At 40.2% G+C, this 14,587-nt stretch overlaps 1 protein-coding gene across 2 annotated transcripts; it reads right to left on the bottom strand.

Moving 5' to 3' along the window:
• Positions 1–2,237: 2,237 nt before the first annotated feature.
• nf2b (NF2, moesin-ezrin-radixin like (MERLIN) tumor suppressor b) lies at positions 2,238–12,609 on the bottom strand. Of its 2 annotated transcripts, XM_071910398.2 has the most exons (18): positions 12,265–12,609; positions 11,856–11,971; positions 11,138–11,263; positions 10,349–10,471; positions 10,082–10,165; positions 9,802–9,870; positions 9,583–9,665; positions 9,234–9,309; positions 8,961–9,098; positions 7,813–7,887; positions 7,601–7,714; positions 7,297–7,419; positions 6,683–6,900; positions 5,494–5,596; positions 4,854–4,984; positions 4,542–4,710; positions 2,565–3,179; positions 2,238–2,469 (listed from the first exon to the last, which is right to left on the bottom strand). In XM_071910398.2, the coding sequence occupies exons 2-17, from the start codon at positions 11,943–11,945 to the stop codon at positions 3,132–3,134; spliced, it is 1,770 nt and encodes a 589-aa protein (XP_071766499.1). In that variant the 5' UTR covers positions 11,946–11,971; positions 12,265–12,609; the 3' UTR covers positions 2,238–2,469; positions 2,565–3,131. The 2 variants fall into 2 exon arrangements, with proteins under 2 accessions (XP_071766499.1, XP_071766500.1); XM_071910399.2 differs by lacking the exons at positions 2,238–2,469; positions 2,565–3,179; positions 4,542–4,710 and having other exon boundaries at positions 5,468–5,596.
• Between the last annotated feature and the right edge of the window lie 1,978 nt (positions 12,610–14,587).

The following is a 14,587-nucleotide window of genomic DNA, read 5'->3' as shown; positions in this document are numbered from 1 at the left end:
TACAAGTGTCTGAAATAGACTTAAAGACACCACCAAAACTAACAAAATGATTATAGGCCCATATTAATGAACACTGCAACAATCCAAAAAATCTGTTTCGTTACACTAATATGTCTAAATTATTGTGTAATACTTGCCAAGCTACAATTAGTAATAATGTCTGTTTTTTTGTGGGGGTTTTTTGCAGCAGGTTTAATTTAATGCACAACCAGCAAATGCAAAGCTCTTCAGAGAGAATCCACCATGGTACCCTACAAACTCTGGTATCCTAGAAAGGCCAGCCAGGAGAAACAGGAGAAAATGAGAGCCAAAACTAAGAGAATTAAAAAAATGAGAATGTTAAATGATCTGGTCAATGTGTTTTGTGTGCAAAGACCAAAAACATGCCATGCGAGCGTCTTACTGAGTCCTAATGAGCTCTTACCTGCTGTGGCATCCTTTGATGGTAATGTCCCCTCCTGCCTTTTCCTCCTAGTTGGCATCAGCACATGGCAATCATCCTGTCCTCGTCCTTACACAACCAAATTTGAAAGATATGCCACCCAATTCTCTGGAGGAGCCTTGGTTCCGGCTGACTGCATATATAGGACTCTGGTTTTCACAATGTGTCTTTGTGTCTGATTAAACAGGCAGCAATGCTACAGTGGATCTGGGCTCTAAAGAAATCCACAAAAATACAAAAAAAATACAAAAACAGCTGCTTCTCCTTTTGAAACCGCATGTTTATTAAGACGATTATGCATTTGATTGACACATGATGAGGAAGATGATTATATTAATGATGATGAGGAGGAAGCAAGAATGATTCTATCATTAGCAGTGAGACAACTTCCAACGTCTGACCACAGATCAGACTGAGCAGTTGAAATAAAACGTGTACATGTGAATTTGTAACATTTTTGCCATTCCATATTACACCTGATCTACTATGGCACACAAACATGTTTCTGATGTGAAATACACATTTTTTTAACACTGGACTTGATTTGGCTGGGAAATCCCACTGAAATCCAAGTCTCTTTAACTAGAGATTCCTGTACATTAGTAAATTTCAGGAAAATGTACTGTATGTCTGTATGTGATGCACAAGTGTGTGACAGATGGTGTTATTTAAGGCACATGTGTAAACATGAAAAGAAATGCCAATTGAAGCACTGAAGTGATAGAAAAAAGAACATTAAGTAATTTTGATAAGGACATCTGGCCAACAAACCCCCATTCACACAAGGCCAAGGTTAGACTTGCCACTCATTTATAACCAGATCTCAACTAAAATTACAATTTCAATTAAACTTACAGAGCTGTGATGGCATTATTGACCCCAATTATTTATCAGTGTTCAGTTCATAATCAAGTCAATCTAATATCTAGGCCGGTCCAAAACAAAAACAAACATGCAGAATACCTGGCTTTAGTCTTGGCATGTAGCCTCTCCCTTTTTGAAGATGCAACAAGGGATGTGGTGGAGTAAACCTAAACTCAGTTCACCCACCTTTTTATTCATGAAATGTAGTGTACCCACTGCCTTAGTGTCTTAATCTGAATAGTGCGCATCACTGTAAGTACTATTAAACTGATCTAAGTTAAATACAAATATTGTCTATTCAAAAATGTAAAACATTAATGGTTACTATTCTGAATGGCTATCACAAAAGCAACACATCCTGTGTAGAAAACATCTGTCTTGGGAAAATAATGAGAGATTCCACCTGCCCTGATTATCTCCAATACTAACCCTGAGAGGTACATGAGCAGAGAAAAAAAAGAAAAAAAAGAAAACTCTCTGTCAAAGGCAAGCCATCAATCTGCTCCTCTGAAACTCAGTCGGGGTGTGATACTTATCCCACACTTACATTTCAACAGCTTTCTAAGGCACACAAGCACAATAATACCAAATACAACCTCAGTAACGCAAATTATATTGGTAAAAAATAGAGTTTAAGGCACAAGTCTACAGTACACATTAGAAAAACTTGAAATGGCAGAGCTGGAGCTTGTAATTATATACCGCATCTCTATCAACCGTTCTGATGAGGCACTAGAAATGATGAAGGCGCTGTTCTCAAGAAAGGCAATCCAAGTACCAAGTTACAGTAACAGCAAGCAAATAAAAACAAAGAGATCAAAACAAAGATCAAACACTGAATATAACGCCATTTTCCATGGAGTGTCACACCTAGACAGGGTCCCTGCACACTTTTGCTTGTCAAATTTTGACTTTTCCATGACTTGTAAAAAAAAAAAAAAAAAAATACTTTTATGACAGAGATTTGTTAGTGTCTCACAACGGGCCAATGTGTATGTGTTATACATGTTAGATTTCTTCACTCCGTAGTTGATTTGAGTGTCCCAGCCTACCTACAACAATAGCTTGGGACTTGTATAGTCAGAAATGTGTTTTTTTTTTATTCCTTTCAATGTTGTTATATATGGAAGGAGCCAAATTTGACTTAACACATTAACACTTTGCTGGTTTAAAAAACAACAACACCAAAAACATCCAAATTTCCAAAACCTTCAGGATATGAATAATTTTCCAGAACTTTCCCAGGCCTGGAAAAGACAATTTGACAATTTCATGACTATTCCATGACTGTAGGAACCCTGCCTAGAGTTGGTTTGTGCCAAATTTTAGACACACTCCCTGTCCCAGAGAGAACAGACAACCTCCCAAGGCTAAAGGCTGTTAAGGCATCAATCTATATCTTGTCACATCTAACCAGCTCACAGCTGAATATCCCTTAAAACAACAAAAAAACAACACTGCCATCAAATCAAAATTCATCCACACATCCATTTGCAGCACCATGTCCTGGATCATTGTTAGATGCAAGGCAAACATAATGTGTTCATAACATATATAAAAAACTGTGGAGGAACCTGTAGTGTAGCAGGCGGTACAACCTAGCAAGACAGCCTGTGCAGGCAGCCAAGCATGACGACTGTTTGTGTTGTGGAGGATGGATAAAAAGTCTTTCCAAAGCGCACAATCCAGAGTGTGTGAGTGTGTGTGTGAGAGTGTGTGTGTTAGTTTCTGCCAGGTAAAAAATAAACCAAGCATATAGGGATGTCTTATAAAGCAAAAAGCCACAACAGGCAGTGTCCCTCGTCCTTATCTTGTGGGAGTAGGATCAGACTTCTTCAAAGAAGGCCATCTGAGACATGTATGCTGAGTTTCGCTGCAAAGAGAAGATAATAAAGTATGAGCAGTTTCAAAGTGGGAAGCACAGGTGGCTGAGGTGCAGGTGTATTGTGAGGAGATGTGTATTCCTGGTATGGTTTGAAACTCAACTGAATGAGAAACAGCATAGAAAAGTATGTGGGGTTGCAGCAAAATCATATCAATAAATATTATATATCATATCAATCAATATTTTCTGTAACTGCTCTGTATCTAAGATGCACTTTATTGATCCCCTAGGGGAAATTTGGGACATCTACATTTTGAATATGTTTATTTTACAACAGTACGTTTAAAAAAAGAACACAGACAGAATTGCAGTACATTGCTGAGAAACACAATATCTTTAGCAAGGTCCTTGCTAGCCCTAGCTAAGCTTCAGCATCTTCACAATTTTGATTAGATTTTAAAATTCTCAATCACTAAAACTAAAACGTGAAACAACATGTGACTTTAGTACAATGTTTTTCTCCAAGGGTATGTCTGTGTGTCTGGGTAACCAGGGATATGATAATATTAGAGGTCTGTTATCAGTGAGGACACTGTAAAAGTGTAGAAGTGAAAGGAAATGTTTCCACAATAAAAATAAAAACATAAACAGATAATTCTAAACTATAAAAATTACTCTTAATATAATGCTAAGGATAAAGTAAAACCCTGTACTGTTCGGGTCAAGTAGGATTGAGAAAGGGGTAGGAGTAGGGGTTATTTGGAAAAGTTTGGACACGCCACATTTTTCTTTATTTTTACTATTTTCCACATTTTATAATAATAATAAAGACATCAAAACTATGAAATAACACAAATGGAATTATGCAGTGACCAAAAAAGTGTTAAACAAATCAAAACTATCTTATATTTTAGATTCTTTAAAGTAGCCGCCCTTTGCCTTGATGGAGAGGCAAAGGCATCAACTTCACTATTTATATTTGTCTAAGAAACAAATTTCAAGCATTTAAGCATCAGCCTTTAGATCAAAATGGCTTTAAGAGAATGAAAAACATAGTACATTCAATCAGGTGTGTCCAAACTTTTGACTGGTAGTGTAGATCAACTCTTATTATGCTAGGGTAGGCTACATGGACAGACATAGGGAGGAACTTAACACCATTATACGGTTAGTATATAGGAATGTGGGCAAAATGAGAAATTAATACCAGCCAACAGCCAAATGCTGGTAAATATTCATGACTGGTATATTTGTTTATCAGCCACAGGTAACCAATCATCATTTGAAGTCCTATTCCATCTTAAAAAAAATAGTTGGCTGGTAAAATAGGGAAAGTGACTATTGGGATGAACCAACCACTGGCTGAAGAGCAAAAATGTTTGTTTTCTGTTCCTGTCCAGCTGTACTTACGTTGCTGTGAGGTATGTAGTGGGGCTCCGGGACGTATCCCCTCGCCTCACTGCGGAGGGTGTAGAGACTGGCCTGCTGCTGCTGCTCCTCCAGCTTCAGAGACTCAATCTCCGACTTCAGCTCCTTCAGCTGGTCCTGCAGGTGCTTACTCTTCTCCATGTACTCCAGTCTAGAACAGGGGAGAGGGAGGGGGGAGAGGGGTGTACAGGGAAGTATTAGTATTAATATATTACAGGAAATATAAACAAACAGAGCCACATCTTCAGGCTGTCGTTTCAAAGTGTCGTCAAAGAGGATTAAATTCTGGCTTACCTCTCTCTCTCGATCTCCATCGACAGCCTTTTCATGTCAGAGTCCTTGAAGTCGAGGCGCGTCGATGCTGATTCGTAGGCGAGGTCGCCCGCCTCAGGAGGAGCAGGGGGGGTGGAGTAGGCTGCTATCAGCTGGAAAATCACACAAACGTATGTCAAGTCAGCAGAGATACACACATGACGACATGCACATATCCACCCACACTTACACACTCACACAGAGTCAATAGTCAAAAGTGATATGTGACTCAACTTCATGTGTGTATAATCAGCTAAGCAAACTTCCTTGCCTTGGTGTGGTTTTAGTGATTTGCGAGAGGTTGTGTTGCTACTTTTTGAAAGGTCGTTATTGCCCTCATTTGGTAAAATTAAGAGTTTTGTTCCAAAATTGGTGGTTGGTGGTATATGTATACATTTGTAAAGTTTATAGCTCACCAAGAACTACCACATCACCTTTTCCAACATAATACAGTATATACAGTATATGGTGTAAGAGTATCCGAGAGTGGAATTTTCCTTTATAGGTTAACAGGCAACTAATGGCCTTGGTTGATGAAATGATAACTAACAAATTGGATCTATATTACACAACACAACAAGCGGTATCATCATCACCACCACAGGACGTCACTGGTGCGTACTGGGTACGTGGTTTTGGTGATCTCCAGCAGCTTCTGTTTGGCTCTCCGCTCGGCGTCCTTCGCCTCGGTCAGGTCCTGCTTCAGGTGATCTGCCTCCTTCGACCTGGAACCAGAAGTTAGGTCTGTTTGAGGCCGAGGGAACACAGTAGTAGTGCTATAACTACTGATGAAAGGGAGTATTATTAACAGAATATGTGCTTTTGCAGCTATTTGTGATACTCTATCCTAAGAAGGGAGGTGAAAGCATAGGGGGACAAACAGAATGGCACCCCTAGAGCTTGCAGGGGTTCGGTGTCTTGATCAAGGGCGCTTCAGCAGGGCAGACGCTTGTTGTCTCCCTAATCACTACACCGCCCTGCTGCCCTAAAAGTAATGTGTGCAGCGTCTACTGTTGCCTATTGTACAAGATCTCATTTATCACACTTGTCCATTAGGATTCAAGAGTTTGTAGAGTATTTTGTGATTGTTTATTACAATGTAAACCCAAATAAAACCTAAACCAAACTGCAACAGTCACTATAAGAGACAGAATACACCTTAATAGTATATATGAATGGGTTTTTACTGCTACCACTACTACTGCAGTGGTAAAACAACCTCCTCCACTGCTGGGTTTCACAGAAGCATCTTCACACCAACATCACGCCTGTTATTAAAATAGTAGAGTTAGGTGGTATACAATATTTTAAAGCTGTACTACCTAAGATTTTTATGTAAAAATACACCTGTCTCAACCTGCCTAAATCACAAAGTGGAGCTGCAACAGAGAAGAGCATCTCATCCCCCCTAATTAAGATGCCATAGATTCGGCCTATTTATAAATTCTCCCTCTCCGTGCACAGGAAATAAGAATCGAAACTTTGGAGCAAAACACAAAACTGTCTCCAGCAGCAAGTGGGAAAGCTGGACTCACTAACGATGGTTGAACCTCTTCACCACCTCCATCCCCAACAGCCACCAAGATGAAGAAATTTGGGAATGCGGGTTTGGAGCCACACAACAGTTTTTACAATACTGTCGTCAATAGTACTTCACTGTTTTTGTGTGAAGTTATTGGGCGGTATTTTGGAGTTGCGTAATGTCTATTGGAAAAACCCAATACCAGCATTATAACATCAAAAATAAGAGAAATATCTTTTTTGGAGCATTAATTAACTGAAACTGAAACCCAGCCAAGAGGATTCCTGACCTCCTCTCAGACTGCTCCACCAGTTTGACGGCCAGCTGCTCCGCCTCCCTCATCTTCTGCTCCATCAGCCTTTTCTCCTCCTTGGTCTTCATGGCGGTGACCTCTAACCTCTGCCTCTCCTGCTCAGCCTCCGCTGCCTTGTGGGCCAGCAGCTTGGCCTCCTCCTCAGCAATCTGGGCCTTCTCCGCCAGCAGGTCTGCTGTCTCCTCAGATCGCAGCTGGGCAAAACACATTGTAGCATTCAAAAAAAAAAAAAAAAAAAAAAACTTTTTACAAACTAACATAAGAAAATTTGTGTAAGAGTTTGGAATTGATAGAGGAATCTGTGGCTTGCAACAATGTTTGTAACACAGGCATTTTGGAGCAGCTGCGTATGTGGACAGAGCTTGTACCTATAGTTACATATACAGTCCATAGACTAAACATCTCTCTACAAAAGTCTGCTTTCATGCCTCTAAATGTCTGCATGAAAATGGCCACCGACTTGCTGGTTTTTGACAAGGGACAGCGCTAAAATGAGAGTGCACCCCAAAGTCTGGATGTCCGCAAGTCCACGTGTCCGGAAATTGGGATTCGACAATTATCCCATGTCAAAGAGAAAGTTCAGCCCTCACCAGTGCCTCGTTGGCCAGCCGTGCCTCGTCCTGCAGCTGGAAAAGTCTTCGCTCCATCTCCTCTTTTGCTCTTTCTGCTTCCTCCCTCATCTGTTTCTCCCGTGCCAGGATTTGACGCTCCACCTAGAGACGGAAAGCCAGCACACCCAATCATAGTTTTAATCCAATCAACACTGAAGAAATTACCATAATCAATAAACAAACGGGTAAACAAGAATATATTCATTTCATGTTTGTAGTTTCTACATACATCCTATCTGATTTGTTATTCTTAACACCCCAGAGGAACTGAATGAGAGCTGACCTTCTTGCGGGCCTTCTCCTCTTTAGCTTGCGCCTTCATCTGCTGCACCTCAATAGAGTCCACCTTCCTCCTCCTCATGAATAAGTCATGGTTACCGATGCACAACTGCAGGATCTAGGAGACACGGGCAATACAAGCCAGTGAATTTCATATTTCCTGTAGCATCGAGCAGAGCGTAGAATCAAGTTTACACAGAAGAACAGGTGACCAACCAGTTTGTTGACTCGCAGTTGGGATGAGTAGAATTTGAAAACATCTTTCTTCTTGTCCAGAGGTTTTATCGTGAACTGCAACATGAAAACAGTTATAAATTTCAGTTCTTTTGCACCACTGACAATGCACCAATGACATTGACACAGCTTCTTTGCCTTTACACCAGGGTGGATTAGTGTTTAGAGAGACCATCCCGCACCCAAAAGGACACAAGTTTGATTCCTGCAACAGCCAGTGTGTATCCATAAACAGCTATGTGTGATGCCTAAGTGCCGCACTCATTTTAAATCATTCTGGATAAAATGTCAGGTAAATGCCTAATACCGCATTCACATCATGTCGGATGTACCGTAAGGGGTGCCGAGTGGGAAAAACTTCTCATGTCAGCCTCCTAGTGGTAATTACAAGTAGCATATGTGGGATTTTTTTTGTAGCTCTGATATCTTCCACCTGCCGTTACAAATTGTGGAACACAGGCGGCAAACATTGCAGCGAATCCCCTGATGTCGGCAGTCCAAGTTAATAAAAATCCAAATTATCAGTTATATTCACAGTAATAACCATCCACTCTACCTATGAAAAGCTTGTGTCTGCTGCAGCTCATTTATAGTTGATTTTTATTTTTTATTTTTTTTCACCTTTATTTATTCAGGGGAGTTTCACTGAGCGCAATGCTCTCTTTTTCAGGAACACCCTGATCACATTCACACACATTCACTGGAAGCTGATCAGTACAACCACAGTCTGATCTGCTGGCTACTGAGCAGCTCCACTGGAGCGGTTGGGGTTAAGGGCCTTGCTCAAGGGCACCTCAGTGGTGGTAATGAGGGAGGGGCAAGCACTGCTTTTCACTTTCCCCACCCAGATTTATCCTGCCGGTCTGGGGGATTGAACCGACGACCTTCCGGTCACAAGCTCGCTTCTCTAACCTTTAGGCCACCACTGCCCACTAAATTTTATTTTAAATTCATAAATAAAAATTTCTTTAGATGCAGGCATTCCAACGAGTTAAACAGGTGAACGTTTCCAAGGTGTACCAACTAGATATCATCCCATTACTTTGCTTCTTCCAATATGATGTGAATGTGGCATAAAAATGTAGAATGTAAACTGTCTCTGGAGTTCAGAGTCCATTGCCGGTATTTACCTCCTTCTCACTGTAAGAGATGTTGCGGATGCCGCTCCAGGGGAAGGACTTGTTCGGGTTGAGTTTGCTGTTGGGGCTGTAGATGTGAAGACCCTGAGCATCCACTCCAAGTAACAAGTCCGTGTCCCTCTTATTTTGCTGTCAACGTGATTGAACAACACAGAGATAGAAAAAAAGATATGATTGCAAACGCTTGACGTTGCATTTTTCATAATACCAGCTGAGGCTTAACTAAAATGAGTAAATATCAAGGCACATTATATATTCACTCACAGTAATGGCAAAGTAGCTGACCCCATACATCTCAAGGTCCTGGGCAATCTTCAGGTAATCCATCTCAGCCTCGTCCCTGTGGGGAGGGGGTGAATAATATAGAAGAGGCATATCAAACACACACACACACACACACACACACACACACACACACACACACACACACACACACACACACACACAGGGTTATACATTTCTAAAAAGCTACACCAAGCGAAAAGGTGAGACATTCATCAGACTTAAACTGCTGGATCTAGGATTACACCTTATGTGCCAGTGTTAATTTCCACTGCTGCCCTCCAAGAGCCATAACAACCATACTGTAACGATCAGTCTGGGTCAGTCCTACCTGGCGATGCCTCTGTGCTCAGCATACCAAGCTGTGATCTTCTCCTCCCACATGTCAGCTGTCATTTGGTACTGCATCAGCACCTGGGATACACACACAGGATCAGGGGAAAAAGAATATCACACACATACACATGTATATACAACATTATACACAGTCTCTGAAAAAAAATGTACATCAAACAAACAAAACCAAATACCGCAGTTCCATTATACTTACTCTTTTTGGCAAGAGCTCATCTTGGGCCAAGAACCCGGGCTTGTGAAAGTTTGGGTCATAGTCCCCATACTATGAATGAGATTGAGAGTGAGAAAGAGAACAAAAGAAGGGAGGGGGGGCAACATTGCACGTAAGCAAAAAACATAGACAAAGCATAAATTAATGGATCAAATGTTATGAGATGTAAGCAGGACAAGCACCTTCTTGATATCTCATACTGCAAGTGCTGCAAGAGTCAAAACAACAGTGAGGCAACTTTAACTTTGTAAGACTTTCTTACCTTGGCTTGAACAGCGTATGATGCAAGCAGAACAGAGGCTTCAGGGGAACAGAATATCTCTTCATCTAATATCTGCTTTTTCACCTATAAAATAGTTTTAAACCAGTTGTTAAATCAAAATGTTCAATTCAGTTCTCCAGTTCAACTAAATTTGGCCTAGAGATTAAAGTCAATTCTGCGCACACAAGGCCAAGGGCTCATTTCCTGAGGAGTCGGGACAGATACGCCGGCATTCATATGGGTGGTAAATGATATCAGCCAGCTCACCTGAAGGAAGAAGAGGTGCTGAGTAATTTCCTGGACCAATTCTTCTTCTACTTTCTCTGGGAAGAATTTAGCCAGGAAATGAAATGTTATGGGAGAGTCCTTCGGAACCTCCTGGTCCAAAACCTTAGTGAACAAATAAACAACAGTAGGAGACAAGTACACATTAATATGTGTTCAGTAGACAAGATTCTCTCTAAAGCCAGGATGTCTGGACACTGTAATGTTCCAATCAATATCTGTGCAGTTAGTTACTGTTGGCAATACACTAATTCATGTTAACAGTAACACAACTCCTAGCGGCTGCCATAATTTAAAAGCTGTGATATCTGCAATTCATTCCTTTAATCTACTTCAGCAGATTCATATGAAGGTCAAACAGTCTCACAAGGAGGCAACAAGTGCAAATCTGCATTTGAAACCATCTGAAAAACAGATGGAGATTCACAAATATATTTACGTCCAAAAATACAAACTTCAGAATTCACAAATAAGTGTAAGGACTGCAAATATGGTTAGGCTATGCAAATCAGCATGGCTGTGTAAAAAATGTTAGTGTTTATGTACAAATAATGATAAATTAATGAAAATTGAAAATCATGTATTCACGTTTTTAAATATTAACAAATCAGTTCGACATCCAGGAATTTACATTTTTTTCAAATTGTGGGTTACACAAACAAATCACTCTGCATTTATTTGTGCAATGTGTTTTAAACATGTGGTGTTTGACATATATTTCTGAGTCATGTGACATTTGTTTGATCTCCATAGGTTCTCCTCCTCTCTCACCCGTTTCTCCGGTTTCAGCCAGGCGTACGTGTCCTTTACTGTGTACCTGAGCCCAAAGAACCAGGTCTCCCTCAAACCAACAGTGCGACACACCAGATCAAACAGGTCCTTCCCTTTCCACTTCACCTGAGAAAGAGACAATAAGTGAGTTGAGATGCTGAAAAGGTAATGTGTTTGTCTGCATCTGTTGATCTGCACTATCTTCAGTCACTGTTAAAGGTAGTTCCTGTATAAAGCTGATCTCGCATCCTCTTTGTATGGGAAAACAAACTCAAGAGAGAAATTCAATGTGATTGATTCACTATTGCTTTTCGAAGAAGGTCTTCTGGTCTAAGAGCTATGAACACTGATGTATAAAATATTAGTGACATCTTCCTGATATTAAGCTGCAGCCCCTATTGCACAATCCACATCTCAGTTGTCTCAAAGCTTTAAAATCCTTCTCTAACTGTCTGCTTCTCTTTATCTACATTGGTATAGATATAATAAAATCGATAAGGGTTTTTAACTTTTACCTGGATTTACCTCATCAATGTACTTCATGAAAAGCGCAAGTGTCCCTAAAATTTTGTACATTTAGTGTGTCTATACTGATAAGCAATGCAACATAAAACTGTTATATTTCACCATGAAGACTGAAATGACCTTCTCTCCCATACAGAAAGAGAGAAAGTAACGCCTCAGGGCCGTCCTGAAGGTAGCCTAAATAAATCCATACCTCACAGCTGAACTCCATTTCAGCATCCATGGTGATGACTTTAACTTTGAAAGTCTTTGGCTGTTTCTTCTTTAATCCCAAGATAGACATTTTGATGGCCTCGGTGGTAAAGAAACCTGTGAAAGAACCGACAACACGTAAATATTTCAAAGGTAAACGGCACACTTCAGCTATTCAAGTCAAATCATGACATTTTAGTACCGATGTGGTGCATACACCCAGCTAACTCACACTGTTACAGTGTTTAACAATATTCAACGAATACTCAATGAACTCGCAACCGTTGGTTTAAAAAGTAAACGTTATCATGTGGATGTCTATGGGAGTGTGTGAGAAGTAACGTTAAAACAGTTTGGCTATTCAAGCTGTGCGGAGCTGATTAAAAGAAAAATAATTCCCATACCGTTACCTGTTACAGGCAGTTAAAAGGAAGATAAGGCCCGTTCCCTGGGAGTAAATTTACCAACTTCTGCCGTCCAACAGAGCACAGAAAAGGCTGGGATTTTTTGATGGGAGACCAATGCTAAGCTAACTAATTTTCCACAGCGTTAGCTTTCCAGCTATGCCACGAAAACAGACCAAAAGAAGTTGTAGGAAGAGCGGAACTTTTGACATGTTTCCATGATGAAATGTGTCAAACGAAAAGAGATTACAGCTATTTATATTCGACAAATAAGAAGAATAACAGTGGAGATAACTTAGCTATGCTTTAGCTGTTTAGCTTGCTGTTCAGAAGGACTTTCCAGAAGCTTTTGTTTTGACTCCAAGTCACTCTACAGGTGGGAACAAGAATAGCAGCTTGGTCAGCTGGACAAACACAACTGCGCATGTCCACGAATTCAGTTAAATTCATGCATCCTTCAAGTGTTATCGGAAATCTCGTAATTATAAGTTCGGGGCACATGTACAACCCATCAAAGATAAGACTGGGAAAGTCGGAATTTTCTCTATTACCCGAGTTGCATTTAGCTGCTACAGCACAAACTACTGACACCAAAAACCTACTTTCGTTAGAGGTTCCCTATTGTTTTTATTTCCAACAAACAGTACCTGAATGCACGATACGAATAGCAATGAAGGCAACAGAAGTATGTGTCACAAACATAGAGATCCACAGAAGGGCCATCTCCAGGACCTGAAACCCTTGACACTAATGGACTTGATGTGGATTGACTTGAAGCACTTGAGTAAACCTAAATAAAAGTAAGCTAGTAGTATTTATAGGAAGGGATACTTGCCTACTATTTCACAATTCACCAAGCACTCTCAAAAGTACAATGGGGCAGCATTATGAGTTGTATGGGCTAAGCAAAATTTTTGAGAGCGGACCAGAAAAAGCGCATATGATAACAGTAATCACCATTTATTCTATTAAGTAAAAAAAGACTAATGTTGTTCAACACAAGAACTGTCATTGTCACTATCATTGTGGCAGCTGAAAGGTGCATTCACACATAGGCAATGTGTTCACATTATAGGCCTAATTAAATATAGATTGAGAAAAATAATGTACATTTCTATTAAACATGCAATATATTCCATATTGTAGGTCATATTTATATACTGTAGGTTGACAAATAAATGTAAATTTTAACTTCCATGGATAGAATGGATTTAGTCAGTCTTTGATGCTTTGATGCCTTGTTGTCCTTTACAAAGCGCTGAGTGTAGAGCCTTCTGGTGAAAAGGGACCATCTTGATGAACTGTGAACTTATTTGTTTTATGAGTTGGGTGGCACGGTCATCTTCTTCTGCTGTCTTATGGTCCATGATGTGGTTGACACAGTTGGTGAAGACTGAAGCGTGCCCAGAAGCTCCAGCTGCACCTGTTCTCTTTACTGCAGTTACAGCATGCTTACAGCTTCCCATGGGACCATCTGGACACTGAGTCAAATGCCTCCTACAAAACAATAAGCACACATAAACAGTATTAGCCAACATAGCCTGATAACACCTAATATTGTCATTACAATTTCACAAAGACTATTACAATATACCAGACATACACCTCAAAATGAAGTGAAAAAAATACTCTTTTTCCCTGAGTGAGTTCAAAGTGCCTCTGCTGTGTTGTAAGTGTTGTCAGTATTTCTCTGAAGGGCAACATGGTGTGCACCTGCAGTCTCACAATGTAATGTAAGAGGTGCTAATGGAATGGGGATGGTGTGCTCAGTATCTGAATGATTTTTTTTAAACGGCCATTTGGCTCCAGCTGTGTTGAAGTGAACAAGGTATTCAGCGGCTCTTCTATGGTGGCATTTCCCATTTTTGCAGACATTATCCAGTTTGTCTGGAGTATACGGCCCATTTAAATTGTAAGCAATTTGGATCATTGCACCAACCCCCCGTCTCCTAACCATGCTGAAAAATAACTCAAGGTGGTCTTGAGACATTTTAAAGGTGAGCACAAATAGCAGTGCTTCTGGCTCAGTTAGGAGATGATATTTCCAGTCAACATGAAGCCAACCCATGTTTTTTTTTTTTAGAGAAGGCTTCAAAGACAGCTTTGGTGTGATCAGGATGTTCAAAAGATTCTAGTGATTTCATGGGTTAAGTATCATTGAACTGGCAGATTCATGCACTGCACAAAAACATAAATAGTTAATTTCCAGGAACATAGGGCAATGGGGTGAGCTTAATCTTATCTGTCTACTTGTAAAATTCATAGTGATGTGGCATAAAATGTAAAAAAAAAAAAAGAAAAAGAAAAAGAAAAAAGGGCCTCTTAAAGT

Source organism: Centroberyx gerrardi, chromosome 11 (genome assembly GCF_048128805.1).
Source record: "Centroberyx gerrardi isolate f3 chromosome 11, fCenGer3.hap1.cur.20231027, whole genome shotgun sequence".
Classification (NCBI taxonomy): Eukaryota; Metazoa; Chordata; class Actinopteri; order Beryciformes; family Berycidae; genus Centroberyx; species Centroberyx gerrardi.
Note: the sequence above shows the minus strand (reverse complement) of the source record. Positions and strands in the feature narration are given on the sequence as shown.

What these genes read in the sequence shown, in the direction of transcription:
- nf2b (XM_071910398.2), bottom strand. Translation starts at nt 11,945, where the DNA reads ATGTCTATCTTGGGATTAAAGAAGAAACAGCCAAAGACTTTCAAAGTT. An exon ending in ATGGAGATCGAGAGAGAGAG is followed by an intron (nt 4,711 to 4,853) that starts GTAAGCCAGAAT and finishes CCCCTGTTCTAG; the next exon opens with ACTGGAGTACATGGAGAAGA. An exon ending in ACTACATACCTCACAGCAAC is followed by an intron (nt 3,180 to 4,541) that starts GTAAGTACAGCT and finishes TTCTCTTTGCAG; the next exon opens with CGAAACTCAGCATACATGTC.